The sequence below is a fragment of the Hyperolius riggenbachi genome, chromosome 3 (genome assembly GCF_040937935.1).
Source record: "Hyperolius riggenbachi isolate aHypRig1 chromosome 3, aHypRig1.pri, whole genome shotgun sequence".
Lineage (NCBI taxonomy): Eukaryota > Metazoa > Chordata > Amphibia > Anura > Hyperoliidae > Hyperolius > Hyperolius riggenbachi.
Window position 1 is genome coordinate 123,513,750 of NC_090648.1, and position 12,143 is coordinate 123,525,892.

Below are 12,143 nucleotides of genomic sequence, written 5' to 3' on the forward strand. Positions count from 1 at the left end.
AGGTTAAAGTCAATGGTTAGGTTGCACTTTCTGATAGCTATACCTATAAATAAGTGCAACCGGTTGCAAAATCTGATAAAGTTGCAAAAAATTTCACCACACCGCCCCTGTCCGCTTGTGCACGGATTCACTCCCCTCAGTCCCCACACTGGCACCTGCATTGCTACTTGGACTGTTGGACAGGCATCCCTCCTCTAAAGTTGTTGCCTGTTCCTCTCTCTCGCTTGACTAGGGAGCGTACAGGCATCAGCGATCCGGTCACCGCTGATCCCCAGTGCCTTGCTGCCCGTGAGCCAGTCCAATAGCAGAACTGCACTGCTTCTGGCACAGCATGTACGGCACACAAATCATACTGGGGGAAGAAGAAAGCTGCAGCTAGCCAGTTTCTCACCCTTCTTGTAGGGTGAGCGCTGAACTATTTGTGACTGACACTTTCAGAGCAGGCACAAACAGGATTATTTGACCTCCCCCGCGATGGTGTTTTCCCTGTGCAACAGGCTTAGTGCACAGAACAGGAAGGATAGAGGGAAACCACTCTGCAGGGAGCTGAAGGATCGGATGTCAGGTACTTTTAGCTGCAGCCCCTGATTCTCTTCAGCATTTATTGCTCCCCCATCCTGACTTCTTAACTCCCTTACGCTGACAGTTTCTCACCCACTCTCCCATCCCCTAATGTCTGTCACTTCTCCCCAGCTTGTAAGCCGATGAGAACTTGCTCTCAATCACATGACTGTGTACTCTGTCTCCACATCTGCCAGGACGGTATATAAAGTTACCAAGCAAACACAAGTTACACAATCACATACTTGTGTTAGGTACCAGACAGTGCCCAATTTAAGCCGCACCTCCTTAACTACACGGACCAATCATGTTACAGCAAAACCTGGTTTCCCAGCGAGGTGTGGAACGCAGGCGGAAGCGGTGAGCTGAGTACGCATGCGCCGAGACGGGGACACGGTTGTGCCTTAGTGGCACTTTTGGGAAGAAAAGTTCATTCATAGTAGCAATGGACAGAGAACGGAGTGCAGGTAATATGAATGGGGGGTCTCGGGCAGCGTTTGGAATAATGCCACCAGGAGAGTCAGTGTGCACGGACATTACCATATACTGCCGTATGCAGAGGATGAAATAAGGGGAGAGGGATTCAGAAGCAGCATGATAGAATAAGGGGTAATGGACAGCAGAGAGTGAATTGTGATCTGTACTTGGCCACGTTGTCTAACCTAGCTTATAATAGAAGCACAATTATTAGAAAAATGATCATCTACTGGACATACACATTCAGTCACTTTGGTCGAATCTGCCAGTGATCTTTTGCCTCAACATGCCTGATTAGTCAGCTGTTGATTTATTTCATACAGTGATTACTAGTATGAGCTGGTGAAATCATTGTTGTGCCTGGTACACACCATGCAATTTTCCTATCAGAACAACAGGAAATTTCCATTCGATAATTTCCAGCATGTCCAATCTGCTTCCAATCTATTATTATTTAGTATTTATATAGCGCCAACATCTTCTGCAGCGCTGTACAGAGCACATTGTCTTGTCACTAACTTTCCCTCAGAGGAGCTCACAATCTAGTCCCCACCATTGTCACATGTCTATATTGTGTAGTGCATGTAACGCAGTCTAGGGTCAATTTAGAGGGAAGCCAATTAATGTATCTGTATGTTTTTGGAATGTGGGAGGAAACCAGAGTGCATGGAGAAAACCCACGCGGACACGGGGAGAACATACAAATTCCTTGCCGATGTTGACCTGGCTGGGATTTGAACCAGGGACCCAGCGCTGCAATGCAAGAGCACTAACCACTACGCCACCGGGCTGCCCCAATCTAGAAAGGGATTAATTTCTGTGCAGTTCTAATTTCAAAATCTATTCCTTTCTCGATTGGAAGGAGACTGGGCATACTGGAAATTATCAAACGACTGGAAATTTCCCATCAATTTAAATTGCATGGTGTGGACCAGGGATTAAGCAGGTCGGGTAATAGAAGTTGATGGCCATAGTCTTGTACTGCATCAAGCAGTACAATTCTGGTGGTGTGATTGATTCTCAGTTGACTTTCTGCTGAATTGTGTATGATGACTACAATATAGTAGAATTGATCAGTGTTACCCAATCAATTTTCAATCAGGGATTGATTCATTTTTTTACCATATTGGGCCACTACAGACTTATATATGGACGGCGTATTGCCTGGTACACACCATGGAATTTCCAGTCAGATAGACTATTTGAATAGATAATTTCTGACAGGTCCAATCTGATATCCGATCGGTTTTCTGATCGATTTTCCGATCACTTTTATACAAAATCAAGTTATCTATCCGACAAAAATTTGCATAGTGTGTACCAGACATAAGAGTTGTATAGATTGGAGGGTCATATACAGGAATATGGTGCTAGCTTGGGATGTGTAGTGCGGTGTGATGCATGGAGAGTAATGTGTTGAAACAGTAAACTATATAGTGCTGACATGTTTTCTGAAAAGCTTTACAAATTACATAGAAAAAAAAAAATCTCATTCCATCAGGAGGCTCACAATAATAATAATTATACTTTATATAGCCCCAACATCTTCCGTAGCGCTAGGCCTGAACTCAGAATTTCCTCTCAGCTCTAAAAAATACGCAACAGCATAAAAACCTTTAAAGAAATTTTTTTTTTGTTAAAGTTGATACAAATCCTGAAATAAATCTGCACTGTTTCTACTTCCTGCTTTCATGGAAGCAGACATATTGTTAACATCCTGTGCTTTCAAATGAGCTTATCTGCTGTGGCAGTCAGGTGACACAGGGAGGGATCAAATTACAACGTGTGATTAGACACAAATGAGGGGGAATTAAGCTAAACTTTCTAAATACATACAGGGTGCTGTTGTCTGTTTTCCATCTGTCATGTGCAAGAGTTCAGGTCCACTTTAACCACTTAAGTCTATCTGGACGGATATATCCGTCCAGATAGCCTGCACTGCTGCTCAGCCCTGGTGCGCGCGATCGTGTTCGCTCCCGCCGCCCCCCCGTTAGATACATAAATAGTTACCTTAGGGACTGGACTTTTTTAATATGTATATAGTAAAGTATATCACTGTTATTTTTTAAACTATGGGCTTGTAATAAGTGATGGACGCAAAACTGAAAAAATGCACCTTTATTTCCAAATAACATATTGACGCCATACATTGTGATAGGGGCATAAATTAAATGGTGTCATAACCGGGACAAATGGGAAAATAAAATACATGGGTTTTAATTACAGTAGCATGTATTATTTTAAGTGTAGTGTTGAGCCTTAAAGAAAACCCGAGGTGGGGTCTAAGAATGATATCCACACACAAAGGCTGGGTCTGGCTATAATGCCCAGCCTCTGTTGCTATGTAGTGTCCCCCCAGGCCCCCCCCCCCCCCGTGCTCTGCTATGCCCCCATAAATCACAGCCGCGCTGTCGACACAAAGCTTGTCGCAGCGGGCTGTGTTTACCTATGTAGTATCACTCTCGCCACTCACCCCACTTCCTGCATAGCTCCGGTCCCCGCCCTCGTCCCTTCCCTCCCTGCTGATTGGAGGGAAGGGACGCGGGCAAGGACCGGAGCTATGCAGGAGGCAGGGGGAGTGGCGAGAGTGACACTACATAGGTAAACACAGCCCGCTGCGTGTCGACAGCGCGGCTGTGATTTATGGAGGCATAGCAGAGCGCAGGGGAGGCCTGGGGGGACACTACATAGCAACAGAGGCTGGGCTGTATAGGCAGACCCAGCCTCTGTGTGCGGATATCATTCTTAGAACCCAACCTCGGGTTCTCTTTAACATCAGTACACACGTGTGGGTCTTGCCCTGGCAGTGGTCTGTAACAGTCTTGTTTGTCTCCTAATATACTTAGCAGCAGTGTGTGTTATTAACATTTCTTGCAGCATGCATGTGATAATGAGTTACAGAAGTCCCCCATCATGAGTTAACACATTTCTCTCTAACATGACTGTCCCTTTAGCATAGAATCCGGAGCACAGAAATGTGAGGTAGAGGCTGTGGAGAGCCTTAGTAAATTATACACTGCACAGAGTGAAATGGGATGAGTTTGGCCTCATGTACAGGCCTGGAGAATACTGCATCTTCTGAAGCCACATACACACAAGGGAAACGTGTCACAGGAAACAATGTCTTGTGACAATCCATCCCCCAATCCCCCCCCCCCTTCCCCCCAAGTATTCTAAGGTCCGGTTCACATCGGCGTTTTTTTACAGAACGTATACTGTACAAACGGAACGGATGTGAAAGGATCCAATGTTCACCTATTGGACCGTTCTCATGCGTCCGTTGGTATGGATATGTTCCGTACGTTCCATTCCCCAGACCAAAAACATGCAGCAGGCCCTAATTTTCCGGACCGTTCTGCCCAGTGGAACGGAACTGGACAAAAAATGCTTTTGCATTGGGGCAATGGAAAACGGAACGTTTCTTCACAATAGTGAAGAAACTGACCTTTCCACGGGTGATGGGGGATGGGACGCGAACCTGAGCGGCGGGGGGGTGCAGCAGGCGGGTGGGTGAGTGAGGGTAACCGGGCCTTAAATACATACCTAAAGGCCGGCAGTAGAGGTTTCCGTCTTCTTCCGTGTCATGTGACTACATGACGCGCTGTGTAATCACAGAGCAAGAAGAGGAAGCCTCTACCGCTGCCATTAGGTATGTATTTGCTGGAGTGAAAAACAATCCAATCCATCGGTGATCAGATCAATTTTCCCAATCTGTTTGCCAATGTGCACAGAGCCATCCAGATCCGGTGAAGCGGAGACCGGACCCGCTCATCGGATCCGTTTGGCTCATATTTTCTAATATGAACTTGGCCTAAAGTAGAGATGGTCAGTAAAATTCTAGTCATTTGGCTTGCATGTAAATTTATTGCAAACCTTTACGAAGCTTAGAACAGAGCCAACTTGGATTGGCCCAGTTCCAACATACATATGGTTTGCATTAAAGAGACTCTGAAGCCTCTTAAACATCCTTTTTTATTAAACCATCCTGTTTAATACCCTAATCCTACCTAAACCGCCGCATTCCCGCGGCTGTAAGCTATCTAAAACCCCCCTAACTCCCTGGGGGACGATCCGGGGAGCTCTTCCGTGTGAGGCAGGGCTATGAGCCGCAGCTCTGCCTCACACGCGTCTGTCAGTGGCGCATCGCCGCCTCTCCCCCGCCCCTCTCAGTCTTCCTACGCTGAGGGGCGGGGGAGAGGCGGAGCTCCGCCGCTGACAGACGCGTGTGAGGCAGGGCTGCGTCTCATAGCCTTGCCTCACACAGAAGCTAATACGGGCAGCAAAATCCACGACCAAGAAAGTCGTGGATTTTGCAGGGGAGAGGGAGGGCAAGTTAGGGGGGTTTTAGATAGTCTATAGGCGCGAGGATACGGCGGTTTAGGTAGGATTAAGGTATTAAATAGGATGGTGTACTTTACTTTACCTGCAAGGGACAACTGAAGCAAGAGGGATATGGAGACTGCCATATTTAATACCAGTTGCCTGGTTATCCTGCTGATCTTCAGCCTCTAATACTTTCAGCCATAGGCCCTGAACAAGCATGCAGCAGATCAGGTGTTTCTGACATTATTGTCAGATCTGACAAGATTAGCTGCATGCTTGTTTCTGGTGTGATTTAGACACTACTGCAGCCAAATAATCAGCAGGGCTGCCAGGCAACTGGTATTGCTTAAAAGGAAATACATATGGCAGCCTCCATATTCTTCTCAGTTCAGTTGTCCTTTAAGTCAGCATGCAAGCTAGAATTGTTAGCATCTCACTGACCATATTTAGCATACAGATGAAACTGCTCGGCTCTCTGTTGTGTGGACTGTTGTGTTGTACGGAGAGGATAGGGAGGAGAATGAACAAGATATGTCCCCCTACAGCCTGCAGCTGGAACTACAATAGCGCTTTGTTGAGTATTATTATTTAGTATTTATATTATATCGCTGGCATCATATACGGCACTTTAAGGCCTTGTTCACATCTAAAATTGAAATCCCTGACTCCAGCGTTTTGCGATTTATTTATTTTTTTGCGCAACGTTTTTTAACGCTTACCTGCGTGGTACCTTTTTTTTTTTTTTTTATAAAGTGCTTTTCTAAGCTCTTTTGCAGATCTATTTGTTATTTCTCTCCCTGACTCAATTCAGGAAGTGAACTCTTTGACCTGGAAATGAATAAATACAATGTATTTATTCATGAAAGCGCTGGGGAAATCGCTATACAAAGCGGTTTTGTCAGCGTTTTGCGCTTTTCCTATACCTTCCATTATAATCAAATTGCCTGAAAAATGGTGCAGGCAGCGCTTTGGTCTGTGGAAACTTAAGCAGACGAAACGCACAGATATAAACACTCCCATAAGGAATCATTGCACAAGCGCTTTTAGGGCGATTTTCAAAATCACCGGCGCTTAAAAAAAAGGCGAAAACTCCCTTAAGGTGCGTTACACACGCACTACTATAGAGAACGACGAGTCCGTCAGACCCTCCCGCTGGGAGGGCGTTCTCCAAACAGTAGTGCGGACTGAAAAGGCTGTTTCTGAACGATCCGCTGAGCGCTGAGCATGTGTATGCACCTTTAGTGTGAACAAGCCCTTAAGCTGGCCATACACTAGGCCGATTCCCCTCCGATCAACAGCAGATTCGATCACTGGGATCGAATCTGCTGTCACATCGTTCCCGCTACACGCTGAATTTCGATCTATTTCGTCCAATCCCATCGATCGCTCCGTGCGGAAAATTACCGTCGATCACCCGCGGGTAGGGAGCGCATTGCTAGCGGCGTTCGAGTGCCCGACGACCGACGCAATAGAGCGGCAATACATTACCTGCTCCGCCGGAGCGACTACCCCCGGTCACCGCTGCTCCGTCTCCGCTCTGGTCTGGTCTCTGGGTCCGGCATGCTTCACTTCTTCTAGCCCGGCAGGAAGTTTAAACAGTAGAGGGCGCTCTACTGTTTAAACTTCCTGCCGGGCAGGAAGAAGTGAAGCATGCCGGACCCGGAGACCAGACCAGAGCGGAGACGGAGCAGCGGTGACCGGTGGCAGTCGCGCCGGCGGAGCAGGTAATGTATGCGGGCGGGGGGAGCGGCGGCAGCACCACCACCACAGATTGTGATCGGTTTCAGGCTGAAATCGGTTCACAATCTGTTTGCAGTAAAGGTAGCCATACGATCCCTCTCTGATCAGATTCGATCAGAGAGGGATCTATCTGTTGGTTGAATCTGATGGCAAATCGACCAGTGTATGGCTACCTTAACTGTCCCTCAGAGCAGCTCACGATCTAATCTAAATAGTGTCAAAATCACCAGAATCCTGAATGTGAGGCCAACGACATTACAGGAATCCTCGAATCCTCTGCTTGCACTAGACTTCAATCACAAATAATTGTTTTGGTCAGTACAAATCTATTGTGTTTGCTTTGGAGAAATTAATAGATAGTTGCAGGATAGTTAGTGTGGACCATGATATAGAAACCATTTTTTTTTCTCTGAAATATGACGCTGCAGGAAAATATATCTCCCACTTTCCTCTTTCAAGGAAAGAACATGAAAGTTCAGCTGCTTGTCTGTAAGCTGATTTTTTTTTTTTTAGTGACAAAAGTTCTTAAAGGACAACTGAAGTGAGAGTCATGGACGCCTGTAACAAGCATGTGGCTAATCCAATCAGACTTCAGTCAGCGCAACTGATCTGCATGCTTGTTCAGGGTCTATGGATAAAAGGATTAGAGGCAGTGGATCAGCAGGACAGCCAGGCAACTTGCATTGTTCAAAAGGTAATAAATATGTCAGCTTCACATCCCTCTCACTTCTGGTGTGCTTTAATAACCAGTGTTTTTCATGTCCAGACTATCTAACATATGCCTATAGCTTAAAAGACACCCGAAGCAAAAATAAACTAATGAAATAAACAATTGTATCTATCTTCCTTCTCCTAAAAATGACTTTTTAAGATATTCCATAGTTTTATTTTATGTTTAAATCTACTTTTTAAGTTTTAACTGTTTTATTGTTTTTGCTCAATGACACATTCATTGAAGTATGCCAGAGCTAAAATCGACGAACTATTGACCCTTTTTCTGCTTGGAAAGTGTTTTATAGTTGGAATTTCTCATCAGTGAGGGTCACACTGTAGTCACTTTCTGTCAGCCACTTACATACCTGATATTTAACTCTTTAAGACAGAGAAAGAAAAAAAGGAACACAGCATAGTTATTAGTGTGCTTGGCACTGTACATACCCATGTCTTTCTCATCATGTCACATGTCACCTGGGGTATCCTTTAAGCACGAGTGGTTTTAGTCTATTAATTAGGTTTGGAACATCACTGACTTGCTAGCTGATGCAAACTCAAAAATGTATGGATACTTCAGATTAAGTGAGAACAATATGAAGGCTGCCATATTTATTTCCTTTTAAACAATACCAGTTGCCTGGCAGCCCCGCTAAACTATTTGGCTGCAGCGGTGTCTGATTTACACCAGAATCTTGTCCGATCTGACAATGATGTCAGAAACCCCTGATCTGCTGCATGCTTGTTCAGGGTCTATGGCTAAAAGTACCAGAGGCAGAGCATCTGCAGGATAGCCAGGCAGCTGTTATCTATATTTATTAATAAATATGGCAGCCTTCATATCCCTCTCGCTTCAGTTGTCCTTTAGAGAGCTGTGAATCGTACAGCAAATTCAGCTTCTGGGCATCCTCACTGCTGCGTTTTCCTTCCAGGCAGCAGATTATTTCATGACCAAAATATTTCATCTTTTCTTTCAGCTGCCCTGAAAGCAGAGGCCTCCCAGGTGAGGCGGCGCAAAAATCAGAATGCGGGCGCACCACAGAAACCAGCAACACTGCCACGCCAGTCACAGAGCAGCTTCATGAAGCGGGTGTTTGGTTTTGAGTGGTCAGATCTGTCCAGCTGGCAACGATTTGTCAGTTTGCTGAACCGGCCAACTGACCCCGCTGGTCTTGGAGTATTCCGCTTCCTGTTTGGTGAGTTGTAAGTCCTACACTTGTTGTTCTCTCTGTTTGCCAGCAAGAAATCACCATATAACAATGCCTGTCTCCTATGCTACATTCAGACCTTCAGATAGTCACGGGATGGATCTACAAAGCACAATCTCTCTACAATTGATTGTTGACACAAAATATCTCTGTGTGTACATGCAGGCGCCTCGTCACCAGAAAGCGTTTGACATGTGTTCCGTTGTTGCGTTGTACAGGTAGTCCTCAGGTTATGTGCGCCCGCTTTACAAACGCCCCACCGATACGAATGGCCCGCCAATAGCTCCGCCCCGTCCATGACGTCACCGCGAGCGCCGGATTGCGGTGATTTAAATGTTTTTAAGTACTTTTACATAGATCTAAAGACGCCATGTGTGTGTGGGCAGGTGAGCAGCTACATACCGCACACCTCCCGTGCCCTGGCGTCACCCTCTGCCTCTGAAAAACACCTCCGTATTATTAAACAGATCGGCGCCCTCTGATGCATGCCAGGACGCGACCTGGCATACTGCGCATGCGCAGGGCAGTACAGTATCTGGGTCAGAGGGCGCGGATCTGTTTAATGATACGGAAGTGTTTTTCAGAGGCGGAGGGTGACGCCAGGGTACGGGAGGTGTGCAGTATGTATCTGCTCACCTCCCCACACACACATGGCGTCTTTAGATAAGTGTAAAAGTACTTAAAAACATTTAAAATGCCACAATCTGGCGCTGTCTCGACTTATGCAGCCCCTACTCTATGGAACTCACTTCCACAATCAGTACGAGAGGCTCCTTCTCTGGACAGCTTTAAAAAAAGGCTAAAAACTCACCTCTTTTCCCTAGCCTTTGAGACTGCATAATGCAGGGTCACAGCGCTTTGAGTCCCCAGGGAGAAAAGCGCTATATAAATATTATTGTTATTGTTGTTATTGTTAAGGACAGATTCAGGTTAAGAACTAGATGACAGTCCCTATCTCGTTCGTTAACCAAGGACTACCTGTATACAGAATTATGAATGCAAACAATGCTAGATGCTGCGTCTCAGAAAATTCGATTTTCTGTGGTACTCATGCAATCAATGTTAAATTCATTGAGATAAACGCTTCCATACATCTCAGTGCGGGAGGCGGTGGATCCCGGCGCTAAATGACGTGGACGGATGCCGCCAGCAGGCTATCTTAACCGGCCCTAATAGAGATAGGCAGGAAAATTCCTCCACAGACATCACTGAGCATGGTGGAGCACAGACATAGGGTGAAGCTCTTAACCATGCTATACACACAACAATTTTCCCTTGTAGATTTGATCATTCTGATCAAAATCTATAGCACTGCAAGCTGCATTTAAGTCAAAAATTGATAAAAATTGCTGTGGTACAGAAAATTTCGATTGACGACTCATAGCATTGCACTGTGTAAAACAGCGCAAGGCTGAGGTTCAATAGATTTTCAATATATTTAATGATTAAAACTATTGAAAGTCTGTGTGTGTGTGTGTGCGTGCGTGCGTGCGTGTTGTGTGTGTGTGTGTGTGTGTGTGTGTGTGTGTGTAAGGGGAGGTGGGGGGAGGAGATTCGATCCACGTCTGATCAAATTTAAATCAGACAGAGTTTGATCTGTTTGCCACGTTAGGTGGGTAGTAATTTACACGTGTATGACTACCTTCTGAGATCTATAATTTTATATTCCAATTGCGAATGGTCAGATGATGTGATGACCTCTTCACATCTGCATAAATCTGCAGTTTGCTTGGGTGTTTGTTTTCTATTATTTTGTTTCCTTTCTGGTTGAAAGTGAACATTTCCATGCCTAGCTGAATATTTTCCTGAAAACAGATCCAAGAGGAAATCCTTTCTCAGAGAACCACCTACTAATGCTACTGAGCTTCCTATTATTGTGCTGAGAATAGTACAGTGTTACTGCTAACAGAGGTAAAGGCCATACACTAAGACACCGTTCACACTTGTAAACACAAATCACGACAATCGCGTTTTACGATTCTCATTCTAGTGAATCGCGACACAGTCATTGGGAAAATGCTGCATACAGCGTGTTTGCAATAGGCAATAATCGCAAATGCGCCACAATCACTGCAGTGATCCCGTAAGATTGCTTGTGCAGGGGCGCTATGCTGATCCCTGGCAGTTAGCAAAGGGTGACTCACTTGCAAATAACATCCTAGTGTGAATGGACCCTTAAAGAGAACCTGAGGTGGATCTTCGGGGGGCAGATGGGACCTCCGTCTGACATGGCTCTGTGTCTTCCAACCGCCGCTCTCTGCCCCCCCCCCCCACCGCAGCACTATAGCCCCCGAGCTAAGGACGAGATTTGTCGCTTACTCGGAGGTAAAGGGGAGAGGAATTCCCTGTTCCAAACACCCGCCAGGGGCGTTCCTGCAGGGTTTCCTGAGCTGCCATTGTGCAGCTCTCTCCCCTGGCTGCACCCCCTGCTGCTCCCCCGCCTCCCTGCACGCTATGAGAGACACACAGACTCTCAGTGCAGTGCCGTGACCAAGAGGTCACTAAAGTGGGCCCTTGCGGCCCACAGGAGCGGCGGTTTTTGCAGCTACCTGATCCGCTCAGCCCAGCAAATCAGGTAGCCTACTTTTTTTTTTTTTTCATTTTTTGAGCCCACCTCGGGCTCTCTTTAAGGTCTGTACTTACAATGTGATCTTTTTTTTCCATGACGTGACTTTTTCCATTAACAGCAATCGTTTCCCAGATTTTGCAACCCTGGGTATGTTTGCGTGATCAAACGAACGTCTTTCGCGGTGCACGGTGATCACGACTGTCACAGTGGATCGGAAAGTTAGAACACTGATGACTCCCACGCAAAGTTCAGCGATCGTTTGAACTATCGTTTGCGCGCGGCATGTGCTGTCGCGTGTCCCCATGGTAGAAGTTGGATCAATTGCTCTTCATGGAAAAAAAATGTCATGCTGAAATCTATTAAAAATGTGTATGCCATGCATGGAAGGATGCGATCAGATAGATCCCTCTAAGATTATGACCTGAGAGGAGTCTATCCTTTGACCACATTAACCAGTGTATAGCTAACCTTAGTAAGTAGTGGATTTGAGAGGATCAGCCTAGCCTTTTAAGCAACATAAAATCGTGTAAGAAGACCATACCACAATCAGATTC

At 45.9% G+C, this 12,143-nt stretch overlaps 1 protein-coding gene across 1 annotated transcript in view; it reads left to right on the forward strand.

Annotated features, from left to right (window-relative positions):
• Positions 1–922: 922 nt before the first annotated feature.
• GGCX (gamma-glutamyl carboxylase) overlaps positions 923–12,143 on the forward strand; it is a 75,386-nt gene continuing 64,165 nt past the window's right edge. The window contains exons 1-2 of the mRNA XM_068274874.1: positions 923–1,028; positions 8,790–9,008. Of these exons, the coding sequence (XP_068130975.1) occupies positions 1,007–1,028; positions 8,790–9,008 (241 nt within the window). The 5' untranslated portion in view covers positions 923–1,006. The remainder of the gene's footprint in view (positions 1,029–8,789; positions 9,009–12,143) is intronic.